A 16,939-nucleotide genomic window follows, 5' to 3' on the forward strand; every position below is an offset into this window, starting at 1 on the left:
ATTCATGCGTCTATCTAACAATAAAAGGACATGTGTATATAAATATTTCCCCCACAAAAAATGAGGAATGAACTCACTAACATAAACATTTGAATTAACTCGAGGCAAACAAAAATGTGCCGAACATTTTTTACTAATCAAGATTAAAAAAAAATTGCACTAACGAATTACTTTGTGTGAAAACTTGGATCCTCCTATATCCATCAACTCTAAATTATTAATGGCAAACTAAATGTTCCTAACCTCGATGTTTAAATTCGTTTCAGCAATAGCAAAGTTAAACAATTTCAATTAGTTGCCCTTCAAATTACCTAAACTAAACACAGAATTTAACAAATATATTTTTTTTTAGAGTAACTTTTCAAATAAGACAACAAAACAAAATTACTAAATAAGGACAACACTGGAATATACATATTTTGCACGTGAAGATAATCGCATATTACTCCAACTTTTATTAAACTCATGAAATGAAAATCTAAATATATTTCATTCGATAACAATGAAGAATGATAACCAAATCAGACACATATGAAAACTGTTATATGATATCGGAATGAAATCTAGCATAATCGTGATATTACAATATAGAAAAAAATATTAATTGTTACCTCTTGTGGAAGTAACTCACAACAAAAGAACAAGAAATAACGAACTCGGAATCACGAACCGAACATCAATCTCCAACTTGTTGTCTACCCATTTGCTCTCTCGTTTGTTTGCCTTTTGATTCACTACTATTTCTTTCTTTCTTTTTTCCTTATTGTTTTTCTTCTTCTTTTTCTTAATGTTTTGCTTTTGTGTTCACTTCTCCTCCTCTTTTCCGTATGGTGCATGTGTGTGTGTTATATATAGTGTATGTGTTTGTGTCGTGTGTGTGTATTATGAAAAATGGGGGAGAGGTTTGTGAGAGTGGGGCTTGTGGGTGGTTTGGGTAGTTTAGGATTTCTTTTTTTTATTATTATTATTATTATTATTTTATTATTATTTTTTATTATTATTATTATTATTATTATTTTTTATTTTATTTTAATTTTAATTAATATTTTAAATAAAATAAAATAAAAAAAATAAAAAAAATAATAAAATCTATTTTAAAACTAACAAAATACAAGACTAGCTAGTCTTAGGAATATGGTTAAGAAATATTAATATCACAACATTCTTTATTAAAAATTGAAAGAAGAAACAAATATAATTTAGAAAAATTTTTATTTATTTATTTTTTTCATTTTTTTTCTTCTTTTTTTTAAAAAATAAATAAATAAACAAATAAAAACTAAAAAATGAAAGTAAAAACTTATTTAAAATGTGACTCTATTTTTGTAGTTTTTTTTTCCAAAATTTTAAAATAAATTTAATAAAAATAGATAAATTTAAAATATCTAATTTAGACCCTAAAACGAAATTGAACACTAAAATGGCAAAAATATTTAGGTTTGGTAAAAAAAAATTAGGTGTTTACAAGTATTATTATTTTAAAAGCTCAAGATAAATTAATTATATTTTTTATTGCATCCTTAATAATAATTCTTTTGAAACACTACTACAAATACCTCAAGAAGTATGGCGCATAAAATAAGTAAATATTCAATATGGAAAATTTATATTTTAAGACATAAATTGGGATAGAATAGTCACAAAAAATAAAGCTTCTATTTGATACGTATTTTCTTAAAGCTTGTCTGAAAATTTGTTACTTGTTACCTATTGTATTGTGTTTTTAGTTTAAAGATAAGGTTTGTTTTGATTGCTACTTAAATTTTATTGTATTATATTGTTTAATCCATCGTGATATAACAATGAAAAGTCTCATTTCATGCGAGGATTGATTAAACCAAAGACTAGCACAAAATTGGGGCAAAAGTGCAACTGCCCCCTATTTTGATGAGTTTATGCACATCATTTTTATTACTCCTCCCTAGTAACGTGTATAACTTCATCAACCTTAGTTATTAGGAAGCAAATTAACTGAATCCTATGTTTGGTAGAAATATCTCTAGCTAGGACCATAAGGGCTAAGGCATTTGTTTCTCTTTAACCAGCATTCCATATTCTCAGTCACAGTCCTTTAAAATATGAAAAACAGGAGTAAGATTGTACGTAGCTTAGCTTTGAAAAGTTAAATTAGTTCCAAACTCTTTAGAAAGTGAATTTCGTGTAATTTTAGATGTACAATTTTCATTGGAAAACAAAGAACATGGGGCGGACATCTTACATAAATGCATGGATGACAAAAACACATGTGAACTTTTCTGCAAAGCAAAACTCACAATCTCCAAACAGTTGTACTTGTGTCTTGCAAACAAAAACAAAAACACTTGTACTTGCATCCATGCACCGGTCACAATGCTCTGCAATCAGATCTTTATTCTTCAACTTTGCCATTCAATTAAAAGGATCAGACAGTACTAGCTAGCTAGTCCATATAGTAATAATACTTGTGACTATTGTACTACTACATTTTTAAAAAAACCATTTGAAATGATATAAAATTTATATAGAAAAAAAGATTTCTAAAATTTGTTGTCTGATCTAAAATATTCCTTGAGCATTTGATCGTCACAAGCTCTGCTTCTTCTTCCTTTCTTTGGGTCATGATCATCACAATTTTACGCAACATTCTTCCATGAAAAAAAACATAACTTGTTAAATAGTATGCTGTGCTTGTGGAGTTAATAGTTAAAAGTTTTTCCATTTAATCCTCACCAAACAAACTAGTTGTAAACATGCGTACGAACAAGAAGTACGCTGTCCTGCTTATTAAACTTATGGAGAAGTCCATGAAAATATAAGAACATGAATAAGATAATTGTAGCTTTAAAAAAAAAAATAATGTGTTTGTTCCTAATCTTATAGTGTTATGATTCGGACAGAATAAGCAAACCACAAGTAAAAAAGAAATAAGAACAACACAGATTTACGTAGAAACCCTAGCGGGAAAAAAATCACGGGCAGAGGTAGAGGAATTTCACTATGAAAGGAGAGGAGTACAATGTGGAGAATGACGTAATTTTCTGAACGTCCAAAACCAACCCACTAATTGCACTTATATAGTATGTGCGTACAAATAAGTCCTATGCTACCACCATAGACCTCATTGAAAATCACAAACATGAGTCGCACCGTGAAACTTTCAGAGTCGGACCAATTCGGGTCACAACTCAAACATATAGAAAAGAATCTCCTCCTATTTCAATGGTAATTTTTGTTAAACAAAGCACATGTGAAGTTTTCTGAAATACAAGAGCAGACACAAACACTTGGTTATAACTCAAATCACCGGTCCTAACGCTACAAAAAAAAGAAAATTAATTAACAAATGGACAAATTCTATAGCTAAACAATGTAATTCGTCTCTAATTTTATTTAGCAATAAATTAGTGATTAATTATAAAGAAAAAAATATCTGTTACCTACAGACACTTTAACGAGGAAGTTCACAGTTAATTTAAAATTATCTTATAGTGTAGTAATATGCAAACGTACGTGGCTATTCTTTTTGCACAAGAACAAGGAAGTGTTCAATTGTCCAATTATGGTTGTATTAATTTTGATAGTTTATTTAATAATTAATATTCTATCTATTTTATTGATCACTTATATTTTTTAAAAAAAAACATAATCAAAACACGAATATGATAATTTATTTGAAAGGTGAATGTAAAAATTAAAAAGAAAATTCTGTGGTTCAATAATATCTTTTCCATCGTGCATTTTTTCATTAAATTAGTTCGACGGGAAAATTACGTTTCATAGCACAACATTCTTATTTAACGTGGTGAGAAAAGTCTCTATTTTTAATACTAGTAATTTGAAAGGTCAATTTATTTTGAAAACAAAGAACATGAACGCAACTATTCCTTATGTAATTATATATATTAAAAAAACACGTGTAAAGTAATCAAATAAACAAAAAGCACAGGCTTTTTTTAAAAAAAGACAATCTGAGCAATTCTTTTGGATAGGGACAAGTGTTAGACTAGAATACAACTGTTGTAGGACAAAAAGGCTAAAATACATTTTATAGGAGTAGTATATACCAATCAATTTCTACTCTGCACACCCAAATTTTTTAAGAAGAATTAATGCATCATGTAAAATCATGTCGTAATATCTGCGCTGAAAAGAACACAAAGGTAAAATTCAAAACCAACTACATGAGAGACGAATAAAATGCCAGCGAAACTCAAGTCGCTACACCAAATTAAAGAAAAGTAAAAAAGGAAAAGGAAAAATCTTCTCTAACTAAAAACGCATTAATAAAAATTAAACAGCGTGTACAAATCTTTTCTTCATAAGGAACAAACTGAATTATGTCATACTCAAACTTATAATTTGATCCTCTTTAGTTCATGAAGTTGTGTGTCATCATCAGTGGTATTATTATTGGCATCTTTCTGCTTCTCCAGTTCTTCATTAATACTCGTCCTTTTTCGCTTCAAAAACTTGACAAGACCTTCAATGCAAGTCTCAGGATCTTCACTCTTCATAAGTTGTTCAGCAACTTCAGCAGGAGTGATTTGTATATCTTGGATCAATTCTTTTACTTCTTTGAAACCTTTATAATTAGGATCACTTATTTCCAGATAATTAGTTGTCAACACTTGAAAACTTTCACTAGTTAAATAGGACATGTGAATGTGCATATCCATTCGTCCAGGTCGCAACAAAGCTGGATCAAGCTTCTCTTTGTGATTTGTGGTAAATATAATAATCCTTTCATCACCACAACTCGACCATAGCCCGTCTATGAAGTTTAGTAATCCACCAAGTGTAAACTGTACAAAGCACATGAGAGAGATTATATCGAAGCAGATTGAGAATTTAAATTTCATGGACTAGAGTACGGAACTTTATCAAGGTGCATTTGTTTACTGAGTTCGAAAATTATTATTTGCATCACTTAGTAAATGTTACTAATACATACCCAAGATTTGTCTCAAAGTTACCCCATTTGGATAAAACCCATGAGTTATACATTAGCCCCACATATATATCCTCTAAAGCTTCATCAGTCGGTTAATTACTCCTTTATGTTTATTTGATATGACAACATTACTATTCGATGAGTCAGAGAGATTTTTTCTCTCACACTTATTTTGACATTTTATTAACTTTCTAATTACAAAGTATTATGTTTAATAGTATTATTGTTTTTTTAGTTATCGAATATGTAAAATCTGAAGAATCTACATTCAAATTCAGGCAAAAATAAAAGTCTCTCTTTCTAACACTGATGATAATTATTAGACCAAAATTCAAACTCAGTGTAATTACAGTTCAAGGGTTAAAAAAAATTGATCATCATTTGGTTGAAGCTTTGCGGAATATTTGAAAAATAAAGCAGAAAGAATATAGTAGAAAGGAATTAATTTGGGTGAAGAGAACGCCACGTACCTGATCCATTTTAGAACTATTTGCTGCGTTATTTGGGTGATTTCCATTTCTATCAGGCAGCTTAACACTGCAATCAATGTCTTCGATCACAAGTATCGACCTATTCTTGGTGCTCAGCAACAACCTTCTCAAATCCGCATCGCGCTTTATACTTGAGAACTCTAAATCATAAATATCAAACTTCAAATAATTAGCCATTGCTGCAATCAAGCTAGATTTCCCAGTCCCTGGTGGTCCATACAACAAGTATCCTCTTTTCCAAGCTTTTCCAACTCTCCTATAAAACTCTTTCCTCTTTATAAACCTATCAAGGTCCTCTTTTATGGTCTTTTTGAGTGCTGGTTCTATAGCTAGTGTCTCAAAAGTTGAAGGGTGATCAAGGTTAACAGACTCCCAAACTTTAGAGGCATAAATATTACCAGAGGCTAGAGAATGCAACTTGACGGGTTTTTTCTCACTGTGCATGGATTTGGCTACGGTGAGTACAAGAGGGATGTAACGATTCAGGATTCTTTCCTTGTGTTGCTTCTTAAAGCTCAGCTCAAAATAACGTTTTTCAGAACTATCACCGTCACCATCACCACCATGGAATCTCAGACTATTCTTTTGGTTACTTTCATGGACAAACCTCCACACCAATTCAATCTCTTCAAAGGAATCAGTAATTTTCCCACAATTCCCAAACTTAACATTCACGTCTGTTTCTTTAGGCCGTTTGCTGATTCTGAAACGTTGGAATTCAGGGCTGATTCGGGTAGACAAATAGATTTCAGCAGCAGTGTAGATCTCGTTGATGCCCATGCCATCTGTTTCTTCGATAACAAGAGTTATATCTGATGAATTTTGGCGAAAATAGCTTCGGATTTTTGTGACAATATACACCTGGAGTTGCTGAGGAACAAGCTGATTCAGCATTGTCTTGAAAAGGGTAATTGAAGCCGTCATTGAGAGATAAGCCTGGAACACTGAAGAGGCTGATATATTCATCATCTTTTAATTCTACAAACTTTTCACTTAGCTAAAGCAGTGAACTTGACAATGCAATATTTGCACGGCCCCTGGGTACATGAACTGTTAATATAGTACCAGTAATTTTTTTTTTCTCCAATTCCTACACAAAGAAGGAATTCAAAGTGGGAAATTATAAATCAACTTGGTGTGGTTTTTGAACAAAAACAAGAAAGTACCAAGCCAAAAGGTGACCTTCCGAAACCAACTCAAATTAGAATAAGTTTCCCAACTAAGGATAGAGAATTAAATAATGGTCAAGGCCAGTTGCACATATGGAAAGGACAGTAAAACTTACCTGACAAAAAGGAAAGAACTTAAGTAATAAGCAATATCAGAATGGAGGGGTGGTGGAAAAGGTATATAATTGAAGCGTACTTTATAGTTTCCTAGGCTGACACTTGTCCTATTAACTATACACTATTGAAAGATTTTTATTTTTTTTCTTTTACTTTGTATGAGCTTAAAGTTTCCATCAAAAGGAACCTAAAGTGGTCCAAATCGCGACAAACAGAAATCCACAATCATGATTTCTATATATCACATACAAATTCATGAGAAAAGTATGACGAAAGAGACGATAGAACAGCATCACTGACGTAATCCCACGAATTAAAATCTTGAAAAGGATAGAACGTATGCAGTTCGTACATCTATTTTTAGAGGTAAATTTATGCTGAAAATGGGGCTCGAACACATGACGAAAAAGGCAACGTATATTCATTCAAATAAGCCACTTTTTGATCCATTAATCTAGTGAAACTTTCAAGTGGAAGCTTGATCGTAATGAGGTCAAACTACAACAGCATCAGCATGAGAACTTTATCCTATAAAAGTTTGAATTATGTAGAATAACACTGCTTTGATGAGGATAGGGGTGGGCCTTACACACTGCTATTTGTGGATGAATGTCAGTTTGGGTCGTAATCCAAGCCTAATAATTCCAGGTCATCTCTCTTTACTGCTAATGTAATTTCAACATCACGAAGATGCTATATGCCAAAACAAAGCCACCAGTGGAAAGACTACTTTTACAAGAAAACGTCTACTTCATGGAGAACAGACTACAAATTTTGGATAATATTTGGCTGATTTTTTTTAAAAGAGCATTAAAGTTAAAATAAAAAAGATATTTTAAAGTTAAAAGATGCATTTAAATACTCCTAGAAAATATTTAAAATATTCAATAGTGGTTGTGTGAACATACTGGTCTACACTCCGCCAACGTTACTTACATTTAAGTGGAAGAAATAGGAGAGAGAGACAAGGGAAAAGAATAACCCCCTTCATTTAAAAAAATACGAAACTTTTGAATTTTGTGATCTTAAATTAAAAATATATCAAATGTATCAAAATGTCCTTCAATCTTATGGTCTTAAACATGTCACGTGAAAAATTAAAATTAAAAAATTGCTAAAAAAAAAAAAAAAACATTCTTTTTTGAAGCTAACTAAAAAGAAAAGAAAAGTAGGTAAGGAAATAGTTCCTAAAAGAAACTCCACCTAATGAGGTTACAACAATACTAGAAAATACTAAAATATTATTTTATGGCCAAACTGTAGTTTCTCTCATAGGATCTGAGGCGACAACTTAAATCAAGATCTGAAGAAAGGACTTCATATTGTATAAAAGAAAAAGTATAACGACTATTTTCATTAGTGGAAAAAATAGTAAGATTTCCCAACCAATCAACCCCTAAAACATGTCATTTTACATGCAAGCAACCAGTACAGAAGAAAAAGCGGCGAATAAAAACATAATTAAGCCCCTGTACAATCGTTTCAATACACTTGCAGCTATATCACTTTGAAAGAGACATTGGCCAAATGCCAGCAGTAACTAGTTAGAACCAAAACTTTTCATATAATTTAAAGAAGAAACATGAACACCATCCCAAGCTGTAAACGCACCAATTTAAGCCAAAAGGTTCCTTTTTGATGAACAAACAAACCAAATAAAACACGCAACAGTATTTATTACTCCCTCCGTTTCATAATAAATGAATTGTTAAATTTTAACACAAAGATTAAGAAAAAAATATTAAAGACATAAATTTAACACAACTTTTCATTTTTACCCCAAAAAAAAAAAAAAGTTGACCTTGTAATAACTTTTCAAAAGTTAATTGGTTGTCAAATCATAATGATAAATTTAAAAAAAAAAATCAATGATTCACTTATTTTGAAACATCAATAAATACCCCCAATAATTCACTTATTCTGAAACGGAGGGAGTAGTTCATAGGCTCATAAGTGGAGTCCGGATATGGTGTAAATACAGATTTTACCCTAACTCGAGAGTAGAGGGACTGTATCCAATGACCTCATTCAAAGGCATCCTTTTTGATGAAATCTTACCAAATACATAAAATCCACTTTGGAAGAAAGGCCTACAGAGATTCTCAAGGACACTCCACAGTCAGAAGCTGACAAGGAATCCCAACAACCCCTCTAAGCCACTTACCTTCTTTTTCAAACTAAATAAGTTTAGACTGCCAATCTTTTCATAATGTAAACTCATCTCAGTACATTTTCATTGATAATCGGATAAAAACACTCAAGATATCAGTCTTTCCTCAGATCCATTTCTTCTCGACGAATGCCACCAGCATTTAATACGACTATCTCCAGTTTATCACCCTGCAATAAGGGAGCAAAAACATTCAGAAATACAGGCTGACAGAGTAAGTGTTTATCCACTATGTTGCTCGGACTCTGGTGCAGCTATCCGATCCGATTGTGGATTTAGAAGGTCAAAATTCTTCATCACATAAATTTTAGAATACAGGGTTATGCATCCGAGTGCGGGTACAGGTGCTGAGATACAACCAATAAGTGTAAATTACTGACATATAAAGTACATATTTGGATTAGTGCAAATTATTGAACTAAACCTAATATAACTTCATTCTTTATAAAAAAAAGGGCAGCCCGGTGCACTAAAGCTACCGCTATGCGCGGTGTCCGGGGAAGGGCCCCACCACAAGGGTGTATCGTACGCAGCCTTACCTTGCATTTCTGCCAGAGGCTGTTGCTATAACTTCATTCTTTATAAAGACCAATATTTTATTCCTACCATGTATAACAGAAAAGCATATATATGCGACATTAACCCAAAAATAAAAAACAAATAACAGTCAATCTATACTTCTCGATCACAGAGTGTAATCAAAGTGCACAAAGTAAATTGACCAAATACAGAATGGATCCCATGCCCACACCCATGTTGTGCTGACACGGGTGTGGCAGGGATTTTATAGATCCATGAGAAAGTAGAGTTTGGAGGAGCGTGGTAGAAAAAAGGGAAAGGAAATTGGAAATTTTCTAGCGCTTAATGAACCCCAATACCAAGAAGCCAAAGAGTTTGAATTCTGAAACAGATTGCTTAAAAGGAGTCGTATAAATAACTTACAGTGTATATATCCCTTTCTGTTGCTGAAGCGAAGCATGTCTTAACTAAATCAATGGCTTCTGATTCAGAAAGTGGAGTAACGGCATCCTGCAGAGGTCGTGAGAACTTCGTTAGCAAGAGATCATGTCTATACTTTTCTCCTCATTTTAGGTCAATTTCAAATGCTTCATCTATCTGACAGATAATTTGAACAGATAAAGTATGAAGCAAACCTTGGCAGGCAGCAACAGAGGACTAGGAGACTTCAGTTGGTTGTCCAAGAAAGGCATGATCAGAGTTGAACCAGAACCCTGAGAGCTGTAGCCAACCCTCTCATATGATCCCACAGCATCATACGTGAAGACACACCCCTTTCCTACAGGATTTATGAATGGAATTGTATAAGCATCTTTACCTGCAAAGACTACAAAAACTAAACTTGAGACCACAGATAACCGATTACCTTCATTGTCAAGGCCACCTAGAACATTGAATGAATAGTAGGGGAAGAAACGCTTGTAGTACAGTGTGTTCGAAAGCAGCTGTCCCATAGCTGGACAGCTCATCTGCTTATTGTGTTGGTGCTGGTAGATCTATTGCAAAATAATAAACATCGGAAGATCATTATCCGATATCTCAAAAGAATGTAAATGCTAAATTCTAAAACACACATGATTCATGATAAAAGAACTACAGATTACCATTTCATACATCATTCTATATTTCAGAAGCATTAGGGGTAGTATAAACATACAATTTCTCGGATAGGATAACCAAGTTTGATTTGGCACAATAAATAATAAAAAAGTTCACAACAGTTTACCAAATAATGTCAGAAGTAGAAAACACGTAAGGTGAGAATCAATATTTGGTTTCTCAGGGATCAAAAATATAACAGAACAAGAAGAGTGAAAATAGCGCCCTAAGTTTGAATTGTTATTATGTTAGCAATTAACGCCTAAAATCAACATCAATAGAAGGTACATAATCAATTGGGGAAAGGACTAATAAAACCTAAAAAATTAAGTGTTAATAGGTAGTGATTTGTCCCATCTGTATCATAGTTTATTTGGAACACCAAGTAATTTTCTTTATCCCATCTGTATCATAGTTTATTTGTAACAACCAAGTAATTTTCTTTATCTTTTCCTCTTAGCTAATTAAAAGAAACGAGCATACATTAACTGTTATTGTTTACTAGGTCACAAATTTCAACATAAGAATCATGTTTACGAGGTCATATTATTTAGCAGAAACATTGTTTTTGTGTTATTTTCCATTGTATCTTATTTTATTGTTATTCCTTATCTTATCTTAGATTGCTTTGTTTTATTCTTATCTTATTTTGCTTTAGATTGTTTCATTGTTTTATTTTGAGCCGGGGATTTATCGGAAACAGCCTTTCTATCTCACTTTGAGGTAGTGGTATGGACTGCGTACACTTACCCTCCCCAGACCCCACTTGGTGGGAATATACGGGGTATGTTGTTGTTGTTGTATTGTTTTTGTGTTATTGGATGACCTGAAATACAAACATACATTATATTTTTTTATTTCTTTACTTGAACTACATGAAAATTAGATTTGGAATCAATTGTAGAGCCTTAATAGTAATGCCATTTCCCAAGAATGTCAGGAGGAAGTCCTCTATAATGTACATTTAACTGAAAACAAGCTTAAGATGCATGCCTTACACTTCTCCCTGCCCTCTTTAAATTGGCAATTTCTATTGAGCCCTAGAATATAGTACTGATGGGCAAGCTCATTTCCACCATTTTTTTTGACAAAGGTAACCCGAGGGGACTGACCCGAGGGGATAGAGTTCGGAATGAGACTATCCGGGAGAAGGTTGGTGTGACTTCAGTGGAGTGTAAGATGCGGAAAGCACGATTGAGATGGTTCGGACACGTCAAAAGGAGGGGCATGGATGCCCCGGTCCGTAGGTGTGAGAGGCTAGCGTTGGATGGTTTTAGACGGGGTAGGGGTAGACCGAAGAAGTACTGGGGTGAGGTGATTAGGCGAGACATGGAACAGTTACAGCTCACCGAGGACATGACCCTAGATAGGAAGGTCTGGAAGATGCGAATTACGGCAGAGGATTAGGGCCAGTTCGGGTCGCTAGTGTAGGGAATTAATTGGTGGGGGTGTATTCCTGTTATGATTCCGTATTCAGTGTTCCGTGTCCCGTGTTCCATGTTTATTACGAATATGTGTGCTTGCCTCTGCTTTATATTCCTGCATTCCTGCTTTACTCTGTTCTATATTCTTTATGGGTGCCGTATCTATGTTACGTCATCTGCTTCTGTGCTGTACTATGTGTTTGTATGATGTCTCGTGACTTGAGCCGGGGGTCTTTCGGAAACAGCCTTTCTACCTCATCAGAGGTAGAGGTATGGACTGCGTACATCTTATCCCCCCCCAGACCCCACTAAGTGGGAATATACTGGGTTTGTTGTTGTTGTTGTTGTTGTAACAATTCATTTTCACCAAGTTCTGAACCCCAAAAAAACAACAAATATATCGATTACTAAAAAGAACAAAAAAAAATCAAGTATGATAGTGTTATTGGCAGGGTAGACATGTTGAGCTGCTGATCAAAGCAACAAAGTGATGCAAAATGAGCGATCATGACTTCTCGGGGTTGAATAGGTGCAACTTCATAAACAAGAATTATATGGTCCTTCTATTATTCCTCTTTTTTTTCTCAAGTGATGAGGTAAATAAGAGAGAGAGAGAGAGAGAGAGACAGGTCATTGCTTCTGAGGGGTGAACTGCTATGAATTTAAGATCTTTTTTTTATCCATGTACTAGGAATAACATAAAATAGACAAGAATGACATCAATGACAACAAAGAGAGCCATACCCCTTTTTGGAGCATTTTTTCCCTTAAAAATGTGGGTATCACATTTTCCTGTCAAATTGATTTTATCCAAAACCAGAATCCGAATATTAATAACTAATACCAACAGATTATACGGGGATGTAAAATACTAGTGATTGCACCTTCACTTTGCAAAACTAGACAACATCAAGTGGCATTGAAATTACTCCTTCAACCATCCCATTCTTCAATCAAAATGGTATCATGGTGAATAACACTGATTTACAAGATTATTTAAACATTCTTCCTAAAAACAAGATCATTTAGCATTTATTTTCTTGGTAGCCTTTGGTACTTTGAATACTTACTTTCTATCTCAAATACAATACACATTAGATCAATTTTAACTTTTCATTCATTCACATATTGGTTAATTCTTTCTCAAAAGTAAGCCAAACTTCTCATGGTATTATATAAAGACCTATCTATGAACCATGTCGTGCATAACCAATCACCAGATGCAACCCCAAACAAGTCACTGATATATTGTCCTACATTTTCCGATTTGCGAACCATAAAAAAGATTCTGGCAAATATCCATGCAACTGCAATACTTCATTTTTTATCAGCTACGTGGAATTGCAACACCAGTATCTCACATTTGATAGGGGCAGAATTAAAGTGGGATAAAAAAATTCTAAGAAAAATACATTAGGTTAAACTTATCAAATAAGCTATAATAAGTAATAAACTCAATTTCATACATAAAGCAATTACTAGTTAAGCAAGGGCACTAAATTAACATAGTTTCTTGTTCAAATTTATGGGCTAATTACGCCCCCACCCCCACCCCCACCCCCACCCCCGAAAATCCTCTGGATAAAGAATTTAAAGCTTATGATCAGACCATGGTCACACTTTCTGCCTCTCTTCCACATAATGCATACTCACTTTTCTTCTCCAGAAAGTAATATACATAATGCAAGCTAACAATCAAACGTTGGTTCTTAACGATCTCATAAGATCATATTGCACAAACAGGTGAAGCACACTGAATGAAGATACAAACACTTTTTACATGCTTATACCGAACTGCCTGAAGAGATAAAGGATTAACAAGAACTTTTAGCATTTTACCAGATGCCTTGATGCCAAAACCTTTTGCAAAGCTCTCACGTCAGCCTGAAATCCTGAAGACGCCATCACACATTTATCCGCTCTACATAGTCAGACAGTTGACATACAACAATGATATATTAGAAAAACATTTGTGTAAAGATTTGCACGAATCAGTATCATCTATCATGACATAAGATGAAGATTACATGTATGCATACCCATCTCATTCATTTTCTCACGCTATAATGTTTAGGAGGACTGGAGGAGATCATAATAACTACGTCACTGTCAATCCTTCCAGTGCAATCACTGCTATAACCTCACATAACGGCAAGTTGGTCTGAAACCGCTAAACATTTTATAAAAGTCTAACACATTTTATACAATAACGAACCGTGTTGAACTTGATATTGCCTCTAGCTAAATTTTCTTTTTAATCACTGACAGAGCCTCGTCAAGCAAACAAAAAAACAGCACTGCAAATACTCCCATTCATGATTCATCCAAACAGAGAAGAAATACAAGCCTAGGTTTCATTCTGATATTTGACCGCTCCCTCTTCCTCCTCCAAAGCAGCTCTCTGCCCCCAACGAGCACCCTGCAACCTGGCCACCCCTTGATATAACCCTCCCTCATCCTTGATTGTCTGATGTCAACTCAATGAGACTTAGTTCTCTACTTCGCTTATTAATATGTTAAGTCAATAATCATGCTTGAATTCTGATGGTTATACGTTGGTCTGTCTCTTTAAAATGTAAGTACTGATAGTTCAGCTCCACTGTTTAATATGAAATTATTTGAATAGTTTGATAACAGTATTCCTTTTATAACCGAGAAATCTCACAAGGCTAGTGACAGTTCAAATAAATCCCTAACTCCGTGCTAACATTGCGCAGTATAGAAGGGATACTTTCACTTTCTACGGGAAAAGCTATACTAAGTAGGCCCAATACTTTGAAATTGCAATACATTTGAGTTTACCTATCATTTATATACAGATGTGTATAAGCTGCTATTATCCTACTACATAATATTAACCAGCTAAATGGAACAGAAGAAAAAGAAGTTAATTGAAAGAATAAAAGGAAACATACAGTTTAATGATCTTGGAGTAATCGCGAGTAAGAATATTGTAGCCAGTGGACATGCGAGTATCTGCTGCAATTACACAGTAATCTGCTCCAGCTACTGCCACACAGGTTCTGCAAAGTCGAAATCGAAGGGACATATCACATAAGCACCGCCATTGACCCCCCAAAAAAGGGGAAAAAAAAACTTGTTTGAATCTCGAAATTCGAAAAGCGCAATGTAAAATAGGACGGAGGAAGTGATAATTTATGAAAGATTACCCGCCATTATTGTCATAAGGAGACCAGTTAGCTTGCTGCTTCGTCATGGTGATTCGATGGAAAGAGCTAGGGTTGCAGAAGAAGATTCAATTTGAAGAAAGAGGAAGTTCCAAGTTTCGTCCTCAGCAAGTCATCTGATTCAGCGTGGTATATGGGCTTAGTATTAAAAGGCCCCCGACCCGACTGATTTCTCCTTAGGCCCAATGTTTTGTCCGTGCACTTAAAAGTGGGCTTCTTAGTCCCTGGATCCCTGCCCAACTTATTTTCCAAGTGTAGAAAGATAAAAACGTTTGTGTTTAGATATATAAAAATTACACAAATACATAACTTATCCAATATTACAAAAAATCCAACTCTCTAAACATATGACAAAAATTTCAACATATAATGCTATATATATGTCCGCTATGTTATGTATATTAATAGAGAGAGAATAAAGTACTCCCTCCATTTCAAAATAGATGACCTTTTTTGACTTGACACTCCCCTTAAGAAAACATTTATTTGAAACTTTAAATTTGAGTAAATATTTGTCTAGTTATTTAATGTTGAGGGTAGTATTTGAAGAACAAAACAAAATACTCTTGATTTCATCAAAAGGGAAAACTAAATTGAAACAAAATTTTTTTGAAAGAAGACCAACTAAAACGAAACGGGGGGAGTAATTAAAAAAGTGGGAGAGAGTGTAATTATTTCCAAAAGGGCTGGTATTTATGTTATTATACGATAGATATTTCACTTGAGAAGATTTAAAGTCTTATCAAAAAATAATCATTATTGTTATAAATGTATTTACATTATAGTGAATGTTTATCAAGATCTATCAAGATCTACTTTGATATCTATTAGGATTTGAAGCATCCGTCTTTTACTCAGACTAGGAGTAAATTTCCCCTATAAATAGAAGGATTTCCTTCATTGTAAATCATCCCTCAAGAAAAGAAATAAGAATCAATCTCTCTACTCTTCTTCTTTGTTCTTTATTATTTTATAACACGTTATCAACACGAAACTCTATCATGAGCACTTATTCTAGGATAAAAGCAACAGATGTCAGGTAACGTTTTGATTGAAAGAAAAAAAAAGTTATCGTTCTGTCTTCATAATCCATATATGACCTTTAAAAGGTAAGTCTTTATTTTTCTAGGTGTTATTTTATTTTATTTCTTTTCATATGACTAATAATTTTACAAAACTCGAGTTCATTGCCTCAAGCAAGAACTACCTCTCACGGGTGTTGGATGTTGAAATCCACTTAGATGTTATGGGTCTTTGAGACGCCATAAAGAAACAAAATACAACATCTAATCAAAATCGTGCTAAGGCTATGATTTTCTTGCGTCATCATCTTGACGAAATTCTGAAAATTGAATGCCTTAGGATCCACTTGTTTTGTGGAATAGCCTAAAAGAAAGATTTGACTACTTGAAAATGGTCATCATCCCAAAAGCACGATATGAATGCATACACTATGAAAATAAGATGTTGGATTCAAGTCCCATTGATTTATGTCTAAGACGCCTTTATATGGATAAGACATTGAGTTTGAATCTCAATGCACCATACTGATGATATTATGATGGCTAAGGAAAAATAATGGGTATTTGGTGAAAAGTCATGAAATCCAACCCATTGAATATGCTTCATTTCATGAAGTGAATGTGGTAGCAATATATGATAAGTCTGAAATATAACAACTTAATTCATTCTTGAGGTGTATGTGGTAGCAGTGCATAATATGTATGAAAGAAGACAAGTGATTGAATGCACGAATATACGCGTGGAGGGACAATATGATAATGATCATCAAAAGCGATGATATTTTTACACGCTTATATGATTATAAGATAT

At 33.6% G+C, this 16,939-nt stretch overlaps 2 protein-coding genes across 2 annotated transcripts; both read right to left on the reverse strand.

The window, feature by feature from the left end:
• Window positions 1-4,085: 4,085 nt before the first annotated feature.
• On the reverse strand, window positions 4,086-7,693 carry LOC107859998 (AAA-ATPase At5g17760). Its single transcript, XM_016705187.2, has 3 exons — window positions 6,707-7,693; window positions 5,401-6,511; window positions 4,086-4,781 (listed from the first exon to the last, which is right to left on the reverse strand). The coding sequence occupies exons 2-3, from the start codon at window positions 6,388-6,390 to the stop codon at window positions 4,332-4,334; spliced, it is 1,440 nt and encodes a 479-aa protein (XP_016560673.1). The 5' UTR covers window positions 6,391-6,511; window positions 6,707-7,693; the 3' UTR covers window positions 4,086-4,331.
• A 981-nt stretch (window positions 7,694-8,674) lies between these two features.
• On the reverse strand, window positions 8,675-15,266 carry LOC107859999 (proteasome subunit beta type-1). Its single transcript, XM_016705189.2, has 7 exons — window positions 15,089-15,266; window positions 14,834-14,941; window positions 13,758-13,839; window positions 10,262-10,391; window positions 10,032-10,174; window positions 9,820-9,906; window positions 8,675-9,047 (listed from the first exon to the last, which is right to left on the reverse strand). Exons 1-7 carry the CDS (start codon window positions 15,133-15,135, stop codon window positions 8,973-8,975), a joined length of 672 nt encoding a protein of 223 aa, XP_016560675.1. The 5' UTR covers window positions 15,136-15,266; the 3' UTR covers window positions 8,675-8,972.
• Window positions 15,267-16,939: the final 1,673 nt, after the last annotated feature.

The sequence above is a fragment of the Capsicum annuum genome, chromosome 2 (genome assembly GCF_002878395.1).
Source record: "Capsicum annuum cultivar UCD-10X-F1 chromosome 2, UCD10Xv1.1, whole genome shotgun sequence".
NCBI lineage: Eukaryota > Viridiplantae > Streptophyta > Magnoliopsida > Solanales > Solanaceae > Capsicum > Capsicum annuum.